This window comes from Aulonocara stuartgranti (genome assembly GCF_965226115.1).
Source record: "Aulonocara stuartgranti genome assembly, chromosome: 23".
Taxonomy (NCBI): domain Eukaryota; kingdom Metazoa; phylum Chordata; class Actinopteri; order Cichliformes; family Cichlidae; genus Aulonocara; species Aulonocara stuartgranti.
This window is the reverse complement of record NC_138958.1, coordinates 5245915-5265010: the sequence shown is the minus strand read 5'-3', so window position 1 is coordinate 5265010 and position 19096 is coordinate 5245915. Positions and strand designations below refer to the sequence as shown.

Here is a 19096-nt window from a genome sequence, read left to right as displayed (position 1 = left end):
GCCTCGTTCTCAAGTTATCGCATTCACAAAATTAAACCGTAAAAAAACACTACGATGCAGGGAAAAAAATAGAGACTTCATTGCCTAGACTAGAGCATCAACAAAAGATTTATGCACTTACTGCTCATTCTACTTCTGCTGCTTTAAGGACCTACTAACAACTGTTGCAGGCTTGTTGCTGAACAGTGAAGTGTCGCTTAGTCTGGAATATCCGACAGCACTGTTTGCATATGTGTCTGGAATAGGGCTGCCACGATTTGTCGACTAGTCACGATTACGTCGACTATCAAAATCGTCGACGACTGATTTAATAGTCGACGCGTCGTTTGAAGCTTTGTAAGATCACAAAAGACGCAGGAATAAGTGGCAGGATTTAAGAGTGTAATACCGGACTGAAACAGAAGATGGCAGCATTGCATGTACAAGGATGTCAGCTACCGTTAAACCCCGAAGAAGAAGAAGCAGCTGTGTCCCAGAATTCATAGCGCGGCCCAGCGCAGTTTCCAACAATGGCGGCAGCTAGTTAGTTTTAATGTTACTCTTATTATTCTTTCTGGGTCACAAAATAAACGTTTAACATATTTTCAGGCGAGAATGTAGCTGTGTAAACCTCAAATATCTGCTCAGTTTATCAGGACACCACATATTTTCAAAAGTGCTCCGACGTTTTCGGAGACATCTGTTACCCACTAGCTCGTTAGCGAGCCGGGGGCTAGGCTCACTAGCACCGTGAGAACACCGGACTCCCCGCAAATCGTTTTCAAACCCACCGCCGTCTTTCGCTACTCAGGTTAAATATATATATGAGTCACTTAGATAACTTAAAATGTTACTGTTTGGCTTTTTTTTAGTATTTTATTTGTTCCTGAGTAAATCAGTTTGTCTGAGATTAAAGTTATAGTTTTTACACAGCTGAATAAACGTCAAGCAGACAACTGATTATCAGAAGTGTGAGATGCTCCAGAATATACTCCAGTGTCCTGTTATATTTTAGATAGCAAGGAGTTTATTAAACTTCACCGAAACAATCTGCAAATTTCATTAAAATTTAATAAACTATCATCTTTTCTTTATTTTTAGTTAGCACAGACCTTAAACACTTAAAGCTGTAAGCTAATGATAGTTATATAAGAGCAGATGCTGCTGGTGCAATAAGCTGTAGTTTTACGTCCAACGGATGATGATCTGATTAGTCGACTAATCGCAAAAATAATCGGTGACTAGTCGACTATCAAAATAATCGTTTGTGGCAGCCCTAGTCTGGAATAGTCTGCCTCCAAAAATGGAAGCCCTATTGATGTCCCATAAGGGTTTTGTCACACATACAAATGCACACTCAGTGAGCTGTAGGAAAGATAAATATGTCCTAGCAACTGGAGTTAGCAACCTGACCAGAAGCTGGTCCATTAAACATCACCTCGCCTCCTACAATCAAAGCACAAAATAAGAAAACCGCAAAAGCAAAGAAACCGACGTCAGAGATTAACAAGAAAAACATCTTGAAAAATTGACTGACTGGCAAACATACAGACAGAGGTGATCAGCAGTGTTGACAGGATAAATGGGAAATGTACAGAGAACGTAGGCGAGGTCAGGGATAACAGCGTCAAGGATTGATCAGCTGCCTCTCTTTCCCCTCATACTTCAGCTCTTCCCTGTGAAATGCAAGTGGATGTGACCTATAAAAGCAGCGGGGGATACACACCCTTACGCACTCACGCTGGCAATAGCATCACATCGGCACCAAGGTATGTTAGGAAGGGTATTTATCATCTCAGACTGGGCCATCCCTGCGTGTTTCCCACAGGACACGCACACAAAAATAGTGGTTGGTGGTAATAATGGTTCGGCAGACTCCTCTCTGCCTCTAGAGATAATATACAATCCCCTACCAGGTGCACGTCCTAAATCTATTAATGGAATCTATGTGATGAATAGGTGCCATTGGCAGGGTAACAGTAAAGTAAACACGCCATTAATAAAATTCAAATAAGAGCCTATCTGCAGCAGTAGATCAGTAGGCAGAGCATGCTTTAGAGGTTTGTAATGTCCTAGCGACTTAAACAAACCTCATTTAAAAACAACGTAATTTAGTGCCGACTAAAACTTTTCCAGATTTATCTTTGCAAGACTATAATGAGTTGAGTTTAGTTGTATATGAAGCACAGAAATTTCTTTAAAAGTCTGTATGTCAAAGCAAATACTGATTAATTATTAGTCACATATGCTGAAATATATGCCTGTAGCTTGTTAATTAACCTACTGTACACTGAAAAAATAAAAAAATAAAACAAAAAAATATAGAGGTTACACACTAATTATAGGCATATTCTCTTTTATTTTCTTTGATAGTATCAAATAATAGATTTTTCTTGTGAAACATTTTAAAGAAACTCATCTAAAATAAAACGTTACCATAATAAATGGTATCTTCGTTATAAACACAGAGAAAAAGCTTGAATACTTTTATTTTAGTTGCAGTTTTTAATGAATACTTGTATTTTTTTGCTGTTTTTACTGCATGTGTTCTAGTGAAACTTGCATATATATCGAGAATACAACATTGCTATCCAGAATAGCAATAGTGCTCTCATCTCCAAAACTTTAAAGAACATACAGAGTGCCGAGTATAAAGAAAACAAAGGACACCAGCACTCCCTGGGAAAAAAAAAAGTCATTATATCTCCCCAAATAATGTGTTTAACAATATTTCTAATCAAGTGCCACCACAGATTGATGATAATTTGTTGGATGAGATCATTTTATCATTTGCATATGTTGTAATGTACGTGTGATGAGCTCACCTGTATCTCTCTGGTCCCTGTAAACATCTCCTTTAAGGCATTGAACACCTGACGCACCAGGTAATGGGATGCATCCCACACAAACTCCTGGAAAAACAACAACACAGGAGTCTTTCATAGTTGGTCAAACTGTTTAATTTGTCCAATTTTAAAAATTAAAAACATGCATTTTAGCTTTTAATTGTGCTTCGAATGGTGGCTACATGTATGATGCAAATTAGTGTTACAAATCAGGGTATCTCATTTGCATCTCATTACACTGATATGATCTCTACAGAAGGCCTTGCCCTCTTTTCACCATCCATCCCACTGTAATCACTCACAATTACACTCCCCCCTAATTCCCTGTTTAAACAATTAGGAACATTATCCAGAAGTCATTTAGCAGAATGCCTGTGAGATAGTAGACAGCAGACAGAGTTATGCTGATCCCATCTACACAGACAATGAGATTAACGCTAACTGTTGTAAGGAATTGTGTAGCTATGGAACACTGGAGCGCTGTGAGAAGATTCAGTTCTTCCATTCTCCTTTCTTGGTGTCATGTAACAGAATGGGTGTGTCCATCAAAGGAGAATTCAGGCCCAACCAAATCAAAGTGCAGATAACTAAAAATAGACACACAGTGGCTGTGCGTAGGATACCAAATATAGCTACTGTTGGATTGCATTCCCTGAAACGTCCATGCAATGTGATCATAAATAAATCTGATCAAAGTAAATATTAAAAGCATCGGTTCAGGCTCCATGCAGCTCATTTAGAGACAGTGTAGTATGACTCTTTACGTCAAGTTCAAACTGACTGAAATACCTTTGGCTGCAGAAACAAATGTGATGATTGTACAATACAGTATGTGGCCGCTATTTGCAGTGCATTAAATCCTTTAAACCCTTTACACTCATGCAGAAGATAAAAGAGTAAGTATAAAAAAAGCTACTTAAAAATAGAGTTTAAAGCGTTTGCAAGAACATACACAAAGTGAGAGGAACCCCTCACACAGAGGAGGTCCTGTGTTAAGGGGCCGCTCTGTCATGCTGAGCTGATACCGTGCTAAAAATAGCGTAGCGTGTATGAAGGAACTCTTTCACTCGCCACCCTCTTTCACCGTTGCTATACCTTCGGAAACTCGTCAATCTCCTTCAGTCTTTTCTCTATCTGGAGGCGTCCACCATAGCGAGTGACTCCGTACACCACAGTCATCACTGTCTGTTTAACCACCTTCCTGCTGATGAAGCCCTCCAGCACCTGGGCGATCTTCAGTCCGCTCTCTGCATCCCGAGCTCGTAACTCCTCCACCTGGAACATGTAGACAACTTACATATGAATTTTCTTTTTTAAAAGGAGGTCTTTTGGAGGACAATTTAAAGCTTCCCCAAAAATGAACACAGATAACATCTGCGTGACATTAATATAATATGTCACAACTGCTTTCACTTATAACAGAAGTGAGTCCTCACAGCTTTGAGACTAGAAGCAGAAAACTCATTTAATGATCAGCAAAGCTATTTTTCAGCCCTTGTTGTAAAGCAGTCTTAAGCAATGTGACTCTTGCCAGTGTTACTTATTGTTTAACATAAAACAACAACAATATAGTGAGTCTGTAGGGAAGGTTTTACGATTTTTCCAAATTCTTTAGACTAATCATGTTTAAACAGGCTTTGGTTGTACGCAGGCAAAGAGTCCATGTGGAGAGCAGAAGAGGAGCAGAAGTGCAATTTTAAAACTATTGCCTGGCAATTATTGTTCTTTTTAAAATGAATTTGAATTCATGAACAATGACTGGTCACTAGAAGAGGAAACCTTGGTCCAGGTATTCACTAATTTAACAGGGTCCCTACAGATTAGCAACTGTGCCTGGAGACAAGGTCAACAAACCAGCTAATGACAGTGGTTATTGTACAGTAAACCCCAAACAGACAAACAGAGCTACAGAGGATGCCATCGCCCTGGCAACGCACACAACCCTCACTCACCTGGAAAAAGGGAATACATATGCAAGGATGCTCTTCATCGACTACAGCTCGGCATTTAACACCATCATCCCCTCAAAACTTGCCACGAAGCTCGTCGACCTTGGGCTGGGAACACCGATCTGCAGATGGATTCTAAACTTCCTCACAAACAGGCCCCAGGTGGTGAGAGTTGGTAAGCACACCTCCTCATCACTCATCCTAAACACAGGTACGCCACAGGATTGTGTGCTTAGCCCCCCTCCTATATTCCCTGTTCACACACGACTGTGGTGCTAAACACGAGTCCAACATCATCATCAAGTTTGCGGATGACACAACCATCATGGGCCTCATCACAGGCAATGATGAGACGGCCTATAGAGAGGAGGTGATGGCGCTGTACGAGTGGTGCCTGGAAAATAACCTGACTCTCAACATCAGCAAAACTAGAAAGATGATAGTGGACTACCGGAAACGACCCGTCAGAGAACACCAGCCCATCCACATCAACGGTGTCAAGGTCGAAAGGGTCAGCAGCTTCAAGTTCCTTGGAGTCAACATCACTGAGGACTTCTCCTGGACCCTTCACACAGACACTGCTATCAGGAAAGCTCGCTAGCGGCTTTACTTCCCGAGGAGGCTGAGGAAGTTTAGCATGAATGCCAACATCACCTCAAATTTTTACAGGTGTGCAATCGAGAGCTTGCTGACGAGCTGCATCACAGTTTGGTGATGCTCTGCCAGCAGCCGTAAATCACTACAGAGGGTGGTGAAGGCAGCAGAGCACATCACTGGCACGAGGCTTCCTGCCATTCAGGACATTTATCTCCAGCGATGCCTCCGTAAAGCACACAGCATCATCAAGGACCACAGCCACCCAGCACATCAGCTGTTCTCCTTGTTACCGTCTGGCAGACGTTACAGGAGTCTGTCTGCTCGGACTACAAGACTCAAAAACAGTTTTTACCACCAAGCCATACGACACCTCAACCACAACACTTAAACACACACAACACAGCACTCAGAAGCTACCCTGCAGCTTCACAAGTACTCTGTTTAATCTGCACTGGTCACTCCACTTTATTGTTATTGATATTTATATTTAAAAGTGCAATACTGCAATTTTCTGCTGCTCATTCCTGTGCAATATCCCATCTGCCCTCCCGTCTTATTTCTTTTCAAGATTTTCTAATTTAATCACTAGTGTACATATATTTATATTTATAGATACATATATATTTAGTCATCTTTTCTCTTTTACCATGTCTCTAATATTTTGCTCCTTACTATTTTTCTATTTTTTTTATTATTTTATTTTATTATATTTTCTCCTACTGTATCATGCTGCTGAGTGACTGCTGCTGAAGATGACTTATTTATCCATGTAGCTTCTTACATCACAGCTAATGTCATCATGGTATCTAACAATAAACGCAATACTCTGAGGCAAACATTACAGTCACTGTGTGTGGACTTCTGAAATGGATGTTTTTGTTCTGTTCTTTCTGATTTTTCCGGTACTGAAATGTCAGCACATCACACTTATCTTCCAACTGTGCCTCCTAAAAGCACGCAGGCTCATGCTTCACCATTCAAGACTTTAAACATGAGACAGTCTCGTCTCTGCACTTTCATGCAAAGCAAGAGAAACCAAGCACTTCTGAAGACAAGGCCTAGACTAAAATATAATCTCAATGCCTTAGCTTGTCACTCACTGTGGGATCCACTGGGCCGTCTGAATACTAACAGGTGAAGATCTGCAACATGCTTTGCAACTGATATGTGCCATCCTTAATCTGTGTAACCGTAAGTCTGTGCAGTTCAAAGAAAGTAACAGAGCAGACCTGTTGTGCAACTCCGCTGTAGACATCCTGGGGCACATCACAGGGCATGAGATTGACTGATGTAGCACCAATAACATCTCTGCCTAGAGCGGCGTAGTGCTGGAGACCATTACAGGAGCCGTCCTGGAGAAGAGGTGAAGAAAAAGATTAAAGCACGACTGTGGAGGCAGACAGCAGAGAAAGAATCACAAGGATCCGCACTGATTGGGTCAAGTCATCCAAGGAGCAAGGTTTAAAGGTCTGCCTTTCTGCCAATAAACAAATAATAAAGCACAAAAAAAGAATAAATAAGATGAATTGCATGAACGTGAGGATATGTTGGGAATATGTTATGTGGTTGAGGCTTTGTTGCACTTAATTCCAAAGACTAAACTTAATTTTTCACTCTATTCAAACCAACATGTAACCTACAAGTGTATAAAATAATACAGTTTCATCTTTTTTTTCTTTGGGTTTCACTTTATCATAATTACAGCTGTTAAACACCAAGCTAAGCAACGTAGATATATGTATCTGGGTATCAGGACAGATAAATCTTCATTCTTGTCCATCCTTCTTTGATCCTCGTCCCCTATGTAACACTAATATAGTGCTTGCATGTGTTGTTGTGGAGAGGCAACATTTAAGTTTCACAACTGTAAGTCTAAGCTCACCCAACTTGACTCCTGGTCATCAACTTTATTTATCCATATATTTCAATATCTATCAAAGGCAGTAAACTCTAAATTACATCAATCAGATTTAAAATAAATAAAATTGAATTAAAGTAAATAAAATTGAGCCCTGAGGCTTACTTTTATATGCATTTAATTTCATTCAAACCCTAAGCCTCAATTTTATCTAAAGTAGTTTAGCTGAACTTCACCACTCAATTAAGTAATAATAATAATAATAATAATAATAATAATAATAATAATGGATTGCATTTATATAGCACTTTTTGAGACCCTCAAAGCGCTTTACAATTCCACTATTCAGTCACTCTCACATTCACAATACTGGTGGAGGCAAGCTACAGTTGTAGCCACAGCTGCCCTGGGGCAGACTGACAGAAGCGCCATATCGCGCCATCGGCCCCACCATCGGCAACACCAGTAGGCAGTAGGTGAAGAGTCTTGCCCAAGGACACAACGACCGAGACTGTCCGGGGCTCGAACCGGCAACCTTCCGATTACAAGACGAACTCCCAACTCCTGAGCCACAATCGCCCCCGAAGTGAAGTATTGGAGATACTGTCTTTTTAACACATCTACAAAGAGGAAGTGCTAAATACTTTGTGAATTACACTCACTTTTGGTCTAATGGTCTAAAAAATAAATCCTCTTTTCAGCTTCTTTGTCTTATTCTTTGAAGGCATGGGAAAATGTTGCTCCTTACATTTCATGCATTATTATTAGTGTGCGTTCCAGCGATATTGGGTATAATTAATCAGACAGACAATAGCTTGTAATCACTAATGGGATTAAAATGTTCTTTTGCAACAAAAATGAGACATTTTGAGAAGTGAAAATAAAATTAGAAAATTACATTATAACAACATTATAAGAACCTTATTAACAAAGGCCTGCGGTGCAGATGAGATGAGGCTTTACTCAGCCACATATTTCGGTTAATGGTCTAAATCAGGGAATTCTTGACAAAAAGATGCTCCACAGTTAATGTATATACACTGTTCTACAAATATAGCATGTCACTAAGAATAACAATCATTCATATGATTTTTCTGTTGCTTTTTTCCGTTGAGAAAACGCATTGGTTTAAATGTCAGATCCTCGTGCAGGATATGTCAAAAAGGCTTCTGGCTTGCAAGATAAGGTTGACAGGTTTATAGCAGATGACAAAACGGTGAACATCGCACAGGAGGTCTTGGTTTGTTAACTTTGATTTGCCATCTAAAATAGACCCACTGAATGATGCAACCTTTTTTTTTCTCGAAAGACATAAACCTGAACTACAATAAGAAGACGTAAGATGAGTAACTCTAACAAGCTTTCCATAATTCAAAAAGTTTTTACATTTTATTTGGACTTTTACATGACTGATATGCTACTCATTAAGCATGACTCTCTCAGTCTGTTACGTACCTGATGAACAGGAAAATGAGAGATGAACTGTGCTGGATCAGGAGATCTCACAGCATTGGCTATCTCCATGCAGCAGGCCAGAGCCTGCCATGGCTCATCTGCATTCATCCACCACTTTCTACCCTGAGAGAAAAAGTCACAAGCACATAGCACATTATACTGCATACATACCTTTCATAGGAATACAAAAAAAAAAATTGACATATTCTAATATTCAATGTTTAGACCGACAGTTAAACCATTGTGTCATTGGCATTGTCCCAGTAATTAAAAAATGCTTTATCCACTTTTATGAAATACATATACGTACAAACAAGTATAAAGAGAAAATAACCAAATATTAGTGAGTGTGTATGTATATATTTGAGTCTGTATGGATTAGAGAAAATCCAAAAACTCAATTCTTTTTTAATAAAGTCATTAAAGTTGCCCACAGCACAAACAAGTTCAAATAACTCATTAAAAACCCCAAATTACCAAGATTTCTATGACTGTGACGAGTGTACGTGGAACGTCTTACTATACAGTGAATGAGCAGCAAGTACTAACATTTAGAGGGTTGTCGGCAGAGTCCAGTATGTCCTCCATGATAGTGTTGGCATACTCAAGTCGGCCCTGTAGTGAGCTCCTCTTCTTTAATCCTGTAAGATTCACCAAGTGGATCTTTAGCCAGTCCAGGCCTTTGGGACCAAGCAGCTTCCCCTCCGCAAACACAAGGATTGCCCGTGTGACATCACTTCCCAGGTGATTAAAGTATGGAGGACATGGATAGGTACGTCCCCTGAAGTCCATGTTGTGAGGGAACCAGAAGATCTCGTCTCGCATGTGGTTGGCGATGGACAGTTTATAGAGAGCATCCATACGTAAGCTGTGCATCTCGCTGCATTTCTTTTTGGCATTGATCACCTGTCTTTTCATGTGGGCCTTCTCACTAGCTGTATAACTGTGGTCTTGAGGGTTAAAGTGGGGGATTTTGGGGGCTTCCGACAAAGGAGGTGGGATGTCTAGCTTATCGCTTCCACGATCATTAAAGATGGAGATAATAATGTCCAGCAAAGGTTTGTTGATCTTCCAGGCACAGTTGCCCAACTGGTTGAGAGAGTCATAGATGGCATGAAGATTTTGACATTTCTCCAACAACTCTTCGTGTTGGGTCGCCCCGTCCACTGTGCGCATCAGCTTCGTCGGCGTGAGCAGGTATGCTCCAAACTTGACTGATGTCCAGGGCACTGGAGGGCACAGCATCGGCATCACATAGGAGTCAAAAGTCAACTTGGTCTCCATGGCTTCCTGCTGCATCTGAGTAAGGATGGGGTGGGGCTTGATGAAGCCAACCTGGCGGGTAAAACATCACAAGAAAATCAGTCGCAAACTAAAAAAGAGCAGACACACCAGTGAACAGAGATTGCTGTTTCAATTACAACAACATGAAAGGGACTGCCTCAGCTTATTTCTAAAGCTTGGTTAATCATGACAGGATATGGTCAGCATCAAGTGCAAATTTGATTAATAAAGGTATAAAAGCAACACGCTTCGACTTCTGTTGAATCATAAGTTTGAATCATAACTGACATGTGAGAACATCTTATAATCTGAATCTTATCTTAAAAAAAAACTAACAGCTGAGATTAAAAAAAATATATTAATATCAGTGCTGCCATTCATACTACTTGTGTTAAACAATTACTGAAAATCACAATAAAATGGGCAACTGTAGCTCCGCAAATGTGAAAAAAAACAAACAAGTGTAACATCTTTACTTGACTGTTATTATATTTGTTACATGCCAACCCCGCTCCGGAGCCAGAGGATTAGGCACGATAGTTTTTCCAAGAACAGGGCTTTGATGTTAAAGAGTTACCGCAGTGACAGGAAAAGAAGAAGAAAAAAAAAATCACTGTAACCTGACAGAAACACCTCAGCTTTGCACGAATGAGTCAGACTTTCATGCTGCGCAGTAAAATCATTAGGATGCCCCCCTGATGGGCTAACCTCCACCCAGGGAAAGAAGGGAGACGGGAAGAATAAGAGAAAAGAAGGTAGAATGGAACAAAGAGAGACAGAAAATTACACACGAATGAAATTCAGCAATAGGTATGCCCCGCTGCCAAAGTGCATCAAGTCCCAAAAATCCACAGTTCTCTCTCTCTCTTTGTACTCACCCCCCAACACATGCCTCACCCTCCTGCAGGGTCCTGTGGCAGTAAATCAGCGATCCAATTAAGGGGACACTAAAAAAGGGATTAGCGTGAGACCTATTCATCTCACTCAACTGTTCCCTTTGCCAATTCACACTGTGGGTAAATGGTTTTATAAAAGACACTCTTTTGAGCGTCACACTGGATAGGAGGTTGCTCAAGTGTTCAAGGTAACGGGCTTTAGAACAGTTCTCTTGTCCAAAGTGAAGGTTAGGCTTTTTAAGTTTTTTCCCGCTTTGTTTCTGCTTCTGCATGGCTTCTTTCTTTTAATGAAAAGTCTGCTATTCTTAAACTCTTTTGGGTCAATCATTTAATCAGACTAATTTTACACAATTAGCAAAAATTCACAATTAATTTGATTTGCCTGATCGAGAGTCCTTATAATCAACAGTTGTGTTTTGTTTTTCTAATCCATCATATAATTTTCCCTAGTTTCTAGGAGATCCCCTAATCTTTGGTCTTTTTTCCCCCCATAAATCTCAATTGAAAGAATATTTTTCTTGGTCTGGGTTAATACTCAGACATCCTTTTATCAGATTATCAGAAGGTATTGGACTTCAACAGAAACTACTGTTTCTGTATTTACTCCCTCTTCTGCAACTTCTTAGCTCGATTACGGATATTTGGTATCATTGTTACGCAGATGATATTCAGCTATATATCTCTTTTAGGCCACCTGATGTTTCTAAGCTTCAAATCTTCCAGCCCTGCTTTGATTCCATTAGAGATTGGATGACTGAAATTATCTTAAACTAAATGCTGAGAAAACTGAAATCATTGTCTTTGCTCCTGAGAAATTTGTTCCCCTCGTGGTTAAAAATCTAGGCCCTCTTGCTTCTTATATTAAACCCTCTATTAAGAACCTTGGTGTTACACTTGACCCAGCTCTGACGCTGGACACACACGTTAAATCTTTGGTTCGCTCATGTTTTTACCAATTAAGAAATATTGCTGAGTCCCATTGTGTCACGCTCCGAAATGGAAATGATTATTCATGCTTTTGTTTCATCTCGCTTAGATTATTGTAATTCCTTGTTTACTTGCTTAAGTAATGCCTCCCTGGAACGACTGCAGGTTGTCCAGAATGCTGCTGCTAGGCTTCTGACAAAGTATCCCAAATACTCCCATGCCACTCCCCTGCTGATCCAACTGCATTGGCTCCCTGTCAAGTTCAGGGTCCATTTTAAGATTATAATCATGACCTACAGGGCCCTGCACGGTGTAGCCCCAACTTACATCAGTGATCTTCTTCTTCCTTATTGCCCCAGCAGGTCCCTGAGGTCTTGTGACCAGGACTTGCTGGTTGTCCAGCATACAAGGGTAAAAAGAAAAATGACAGAGCGTTTGTATCAGTGACTCCCAGACTCTGGAACTCGCTCCCTTTGAGATTGAGATCTGTGGACTCACTCATTTCTTTTAAAAAGCAGTTAAAAACGTATCTGTTTAAACTTGCTTTTGGTTGATTTTGTTTGTTTGAGGTTGTATGTCCGTTTCTGAAGAACTTTTATGATTTTTATGCGATTTTGTTTACCTTGAAAGGTGCTATATAAATAAAATTTTACTTTACTTTATGTCTCTCAGTCTGCAACGCAAAAAAAGGAACCTAATCAAGAGGATCTGTGTCAACCTTCTTATTTAGTCAGGAATCTGTAATAGGTGCTTCATTTAAAAAATGCTTTAATAGAGTCACCACCAACCCTAGGTTATCAAATCATGTGCTTCAATGATACCTCTGTGGAACAGACCAGGAGAGAACTTCCACCGTACCTGCCGGGTGCTGCGAAAGGTGTACATGTGGTAGAGGATGGGGATGAGTTTCCTGTCATAGGCTGGGTTCAGGATGTCGCTATTAATTTTAAGATTTTTAACCATCATATCCACCATGTACGTGCCAAGCTCCAGAGTTACTATGTATGGCCAGCTTGTCTCGCCCCCCTGCAGCGTAGGTCCTGAACTCTGCTCCATCTCCAGCTTCCACCACTGCTCCCTTGGAAGGACGTCATACACCTGCATGGATAAAAGGTTGGCTGTTTTAATTTTGTGAGGAAAGTGTGTTATTTTGTAAATACCTCAAAGACATAAAGATTCAGAGTTACAACCACTTTCTAGTATTTTCTCTTTTATGAAAATTAGCATGAGCAAGCTTTATATTTGCTGGTTTTATTTGGTCTGCACGTATATCCTTGGTATTAAGTCCTGGATCCTCCAGATCACCACGACTGATGGAACGGGTACCCCACATGCCTGTGTTTCCGCTGTATCTAGTTGCTAGTGATTATAATTTCCACTGGCTCCGAGTTATTTCAGCTCGTTCTGTTATTTCTGCTTATTCAGTGGCTAAAAGAGGAGAAGACTCAAGCAAAGAACGCCAGAGGGAAGAGAAAATCTAAATCTTTTTACCAGGCTCTTAAAAAGTTTGGAAAACTGAAATACAAAAATATACAAGAAAACTTTACAAAAAAAAAACCCCAAAACTGGTGAAATGACTGAATATTAAGAAATTAAGTTTTAAATCACTACTAGTCAGCACTCATAAATGCAAGCTACATCGGTCGGTTGACTTTCCCAGAGCTTGGTTATAGACCAAGACTACATTCACACTCCTCCTAAGCCATATGAGATATTACATCAGATAAATGAACAAATTTTTCTATTTATTCTAGCTATTTTTTAATTAAAACTGCTTTATGGTTATTTTGAATTTAACTCAAATGGCAACCCCAGGGCTGACAAACAATTAAGGTTATTAGAATAGCTGCTTTGATCATTAGATGTGCAAACACAGGAAGCTGTAGCTTATTACTGCCTGCCAGGTCTCACGTCCACTGACTGCAATCACCGATTGGACCCCTTGACTACGTTTGTGCTTCTGGTGCCTTTTGGAGCACTTTAGTTGAATTATCTGACAAATAATATGGCTTCACTGTGTGCTACAGTCCAGAAAAGAAATTTGTGCTTTAGTTCTGAAAAGTCTAATTCTTGTCTTTTGTTTATTTGTTACTGATTAGCATAAATGTGCCTGTCTGCTGCAGCTTACTAACCCCGCTAATGTCAGTTAATACCATAGCAGTCCACCCTCTCCCCGAAATATGAGGAGTCCCGGTGCCCAATTTTTAATTTTACGTAGACGTTTAATAATAAATACTCTACATAAACACTACTAGCCTTCAGTAACAGGGAGCATTGCCTATTGTTTCTGACATTTATCTTCAAAATTGATCCTTGAACACGTAAATATGTAAAGTGAGAACTTTGACAAGGGAGAATTTAAAGTAACACTCGCTGTCAAAACAACAATGAAAAACATTTTAATAGGCAGCATTTTAACTACAAAGGCTGCATATAAAGTGCCTTTCATAAAACACCTTAACTAACATCGAGTCTAACTAACTGGTGGACTATAATGAGCTCTTGCTCATTATAGTCTTGATGACATACGCATTTTCCCTGAGTGCTCCAGAACCATCAAAACAGTGAGTCAGTGATCCTGCCTGTACAGTCCCATTGAGGAAACACAGTCCTTCATTTTACTAAAAAGGAGTAAACAGCATTTCAATGAGTTTGAGAACAAGGTCGCAAACAAAGTTTACAGAAGTCTATAACATTTGGCTTCATAACATGAAAATATTGTAGTTTAATTGGTCAAACAAATTCGGTCTGGCTTCTGGGAAGTAAAATATGATAAAAAAAAGAAAAAAAGAATGCAGCGCTGAGAAATGAAAGCCGATAGTCCACACTGGATGATAAAACAGAAGATTAAACTTTAGAAATCTGTATTGTGCTTTCAAATCAGTAGTAGCTACATCATACTTCAGCCATAATATTGCAGATTTTATAACAACTGCCATGCAGTACAGCATGCAAAGCATATCTCTTGCTAACAAGTATGAGGAGTTTTTTCTTTTTACCTTAGTATCTTTGGCCAGTAGGTCTGTGTAGGCGTTATAAATGCTGCCCAGCTTTTCCACCGTCTGATTCTGGTGCTTCTGACGCACGCAGTACTTGGTGAAGACCCTATTGCCGAGATCTCGAGCTAAAATCTTTAGCGACTCTCCGCTAGGAGGCAAGTTGGCAACACTCTGGACAAAGGAACACAGTTAAAAGATATCTTACATTAAAAAACAATATATAAATAAATAAAAAACAGCAAATGACTGTTCAGGGCTTTTGTAAAGTCTTATTAGTCTAATGGAAAAAAAGGGGTTTGGGGGGATCAGAGGGAAAGATTATAATGCAAACTGTGTTCTAGAATTGGTTCTCATAACCCTGCATATTTCTCCTGTACTGGAAGCAAAGATATCTGATGAAAGCATGTCCTGCTTAACTCTTACAATGTGATGTTTTGATGGACATTGCCACTGTTAGCTACTTGATTTGTGTTCTATGGTTTTTCCCATATTGGTTGTGTCAAATTACACAAACGCAACGACAAAAAAAACAAAAGACAGAACATCAGTACAGACCACTTTGTAATGCTGTAGTAAAATAAAATTGATCTCAACTTTATCAAAACAGAGACAAGTCTTTGTAATATCTTAAAATTCTGGCTTTTCATTGATCGGTAGGCTGGGCTAGGTGGCTTGTATTACCTGTATCATGATGTCAACATACTCTTTATCTTCCAGGAGACACAGATACGGATAAAGGTTAAGTCTGTAGTCCCTGGTGTTGCTTTTTGCCAGGATCATTTTGCTCTCCCTTAAGGCCTGGAGAAGGATCTTCTGCCACTGAATCCGCTGCTCTGCCAACAGCTCTCTCTGAAAGGACAACACAACGGGATCAATTTCATGAAAGTGACCGATAGCATAAAAACCATAAAGGGTGAATTTGTTGAAGTTGTTAGGGGGAAAAAGAAAATCAAAAAACAAACAAAAAAACCCAATCCAGAAGCCTTTATCAGAAACTACATGATCCAAATGGAAGATCATTTGAAATATGCAGTAGAAATGGTCATATCACACTGGACGGAAGCCTTGTGTCTAACATGGCCATGAATTTCATTAGTTGTTTAAGCTTGTTCGGCCCAGATATATTCAAATGACAGTGAGAAGCGAGACTAGCCTTCTGAGACAACACAACTGGGTCAGCACTTGTTTTTCTAAGGCTAAAACAGAAAGGAAGAGTCTGCTCTGTGTTTTCAAAGTCTAGCCTGTTAGAAATTTCAATTTGAATGCATCAAACTAATTAATGATTGATTAGTTCAAGTGATTACCAAGACACACTACTCTAGAAGGACCTATAAAAAACAAGCTTTATGAAGAGAAGCGTGGACCAGGCTGGCCCTTTTCACCTCCAAAGCTGATCAACTGCCAACTAAGAATTAGCAGATGTATGGCTGCTATGAACCTGAGCAACATTTGACTCTTACATTACTTGCACTCAAGTTAAATGTCTGCGTGTGCATGTGTTAATGTTTTCTCTTTAGTTTGACTGAAACAGAGACCCAGTCTGGATTGTGAATAGAGGGGTGACTCCGCATTCTCCCCAGCGGCCTCCATTACAATACATTATTATTCTGCCCTGCCTGTCTGTAAATGCTTCCTGACCACCAGGGACTCTCTGCCTGCTTGCTTCCCACATAGCCCATCTGCACAGACAGACGGCCCAGCCAAGACTGTAAATGCCAGAGTTCGTAAAAAAGCACACCGCAGGAATACAATGTTTCTTCATCTAACCTGTCGAGCCTGCATGCATATCGTTTTAAATTTTACATCAGAGAAAAATAATTATATCTCAGTAAAACATTATAAATATTATCATAATTATACCAAAAAAAAGCAGATTACTGCCAAGACGATAAACATCCTCTACAGTCTGAATATTACACTGGGTGCCAGTATGCTGTGTTTTGCTGGAGATCTGTAGGCTTTTTTGTGGTTCAAAAGGATAAACTGTCAGCACAAAACAGCAAGAATGCAATGTTCTTCCAGCAAAAATGAAACTTTTTTTCATTCCAACAACCAAAGAAAGAGAAGAGAAGAAAAAGTTACCGTGAAACGTATCTTTCTTTAAAAGACATATACCACCACATGCTCACGAATCAGAACACTACTGTGGGTGTGGGCAACAAAATACATAATGTTTGCATTGAGTTTAGATCACCTGCATGCAATCTATCCCAAATTATAATAATGAATTACCCATAACTAACATTAACAGAGCAAAGGCAACGCTTCACCACCACTGACCTGATCTGTGTCATTTAAGACAGCTGTTGTTTCTAAAACAAAACAACTAGCCGTGTGTCATTAATACCTGAATCCTTTTCATTACACAATCCATTCTCATGAGCATCAGAGCAACAGTCAACATAAAGGACAAGCTGAAGACGAAAAGGGGAACCGAGTCGGTTGATTTACCATTTTCGCCATGTTTTCAGTGACGGGCTTGGCAGCTTCCACAGAGTCTATGGTGATCGTGCAGGCCTGCTCCACACTCAGCTGACGTTTAAAACGCTCCTGGAGATCCTCCTGTGTGAAGTCCAATTTTGGGTAGATGTGGTCCGCCCTCTAAAACATAACACGTAACCAAACATCAGACAGACACAAACGATATCTTGTACAGTGCAGATCTTTCTTGGCCTGAGCCTAACCTTCAAAACCGAAAACCCTAACGGAACAAACTCGACTCAACCCAGGCACCTGTCCAACCACCAACATAGCCACTTATCTAATTCTGCTTCCATTTAAAACTCGGAGCTTCACCTGTGGCGAATAGCTCTTTAGGTAATGGCTCAATGGTATTGGCTACTAATTTTTGTAGTGGTTTTATCTGAACGGAGAGAGACAGAATATAAACCAAAAATCCAGAACAAAAAAATACATAAAAGATATAAATATCCATATATATTCACATCTCATTCTGTGAAATAAGTATTTGATCCCCAAAGAAAACAGTACTTGGTGGAGAAACCTTCGTCACCAGGTCGACCCACTCCTCTTTACAAGAACTGTCTAAATGTTTCAGGTTTCTTGTTTGCCGCTTTGGAGACTGGTGAGGCCACTCCGTGATCATTAGGGCTGTTTGATATAACGATATATATCGGATGACGATATAAAAACGTCTATCGTTTCATTTTACGCTATCGTTTGTTTTGTGGTGTCGCAAAATAAACTGTTTACGGCAATATTTTTTCATCGTTTTGATGGTCACTGTAGTGGCTATATTAATTTCTTAAAGTTCTCTCTTTCTCTTATATTTTATATAACCACACTAAGGACGGACAAGCGCCTGTTTTTATGCGTTGTGGTTAGCAACAACGATGGTAACAGCATCGCGTGTCCGCTTGTTTATGTTCCACATAAACCTTTCACAATAAAGCTCAAGATCCTGTTGAGACTTTTCAAAATAAACTGAATCACGTGAAAGAGCAGATTATTTACGGATGAGAATTTAAAAAGAGCCGCCAGGTGCTAAAAAATAAACCTTAGACTCAAACGCTAGAACAGGCTTTTCCCCGCAGCACGCTGTGTAATAAATACTCACAAAGAAAACAGTGGCCTTTACAACTTATGTCTAAAAATGTATAGTTTCATGCATCTGTAAAAACACTCGACTCCAGCTACATGACGCGCAGCTGGAAACACTACACGCAAGTCGAGCTGCCCGAGATTCACAGAATTTACAGAAAATGTTAAATTTTTGTGATTTATATCGAGACGATAGAATTCTTATATTGGGATATGAGATTTTGGTCATATCGCACAGCCCTAGTGATCATAATGTACTTTTTGGAATAGGTCTGAGCAGGAAAAGTGAGCTGTATTTAATACAGCAAGATGAGCAATATTAAAAGCATGGTTTTAAAAAAAGTATGCAAATATAGGACACTTTCCCAATGAAACAGATAATTAAACGAGAGAATAATACACTCTCCAAAGACAAGTAGAAACTAGATCAAACTGCATTTTGTACGATCTGAAGCTTTAATCAAAATCTCTTCTCACAGCAGCAAACAGTATTTTAATTAGTCTGTGCTTGTGCTGCTCAAACTGATTGAAAACCCTCCAGAGATCATTCATTGTGTCACTCTGTTATCAAATGGGCCAGTTATTTGAACAGCCTTTAAGCCCCTACGACCTGCCAAAAAAAAGCCAGAGTCAGATAAATTACAAACTACCTTTATAAATGCATTAAAAGCCAGCAGGAAAGATCTGGTCACATTTGACCTTTTTGGCATATCATGAAGTGGCACAGTCCCACATTCACACTCAT

At 39.7% G+C, this 19096-nt stretch overlaps 1 protein-coding gene across 2 annotated transcripts in view; it reads right to left on the bottom strand.

Annotated features, from left to right (window-relative positions):
* The window catches only part of polrmt (polymerase (RNA) mitochondrial (DNA directed)), a 55980-nt gene that overhangs the window by 23818 nt on the left and 13066 nt on the right, over nt 1-19096 (bottom strand). For both annotated transcript variants that reach the window (XM_082523970.1, XM_082523971.1), the window contains exons 6-14: nt 17242-17391; nt 15472-15639; nt 14791-14961; nt 12650-12889; nt 9234-10019; nt 8685-8807; nt 6601-6723; nt 3921-4100; nt 2805-2891 (exon numbers count right to left, since the gene is read on the bottom strand). In XM_082523970.1, coding sequence (XP_082380096.1) covers nt 2805-2891; nt 3921-4100; nt 6601-6723; nt 8685-8807; nt 9234-10019; nt 12650-12889; nt 14791-14961; nt 15472-15639; nt 17242-17391 — 2028 coding nt within the window. The remainder of the gene's footprint in view (nt 1-2804; nt 2892-3920; nt 4101-6600; nt 6724-8684; nt 8808-9233; nt 10020-12649; nt 12890-14790; nt 14962-15471; nt 15640-17241; nt 17392-19096) is intronic.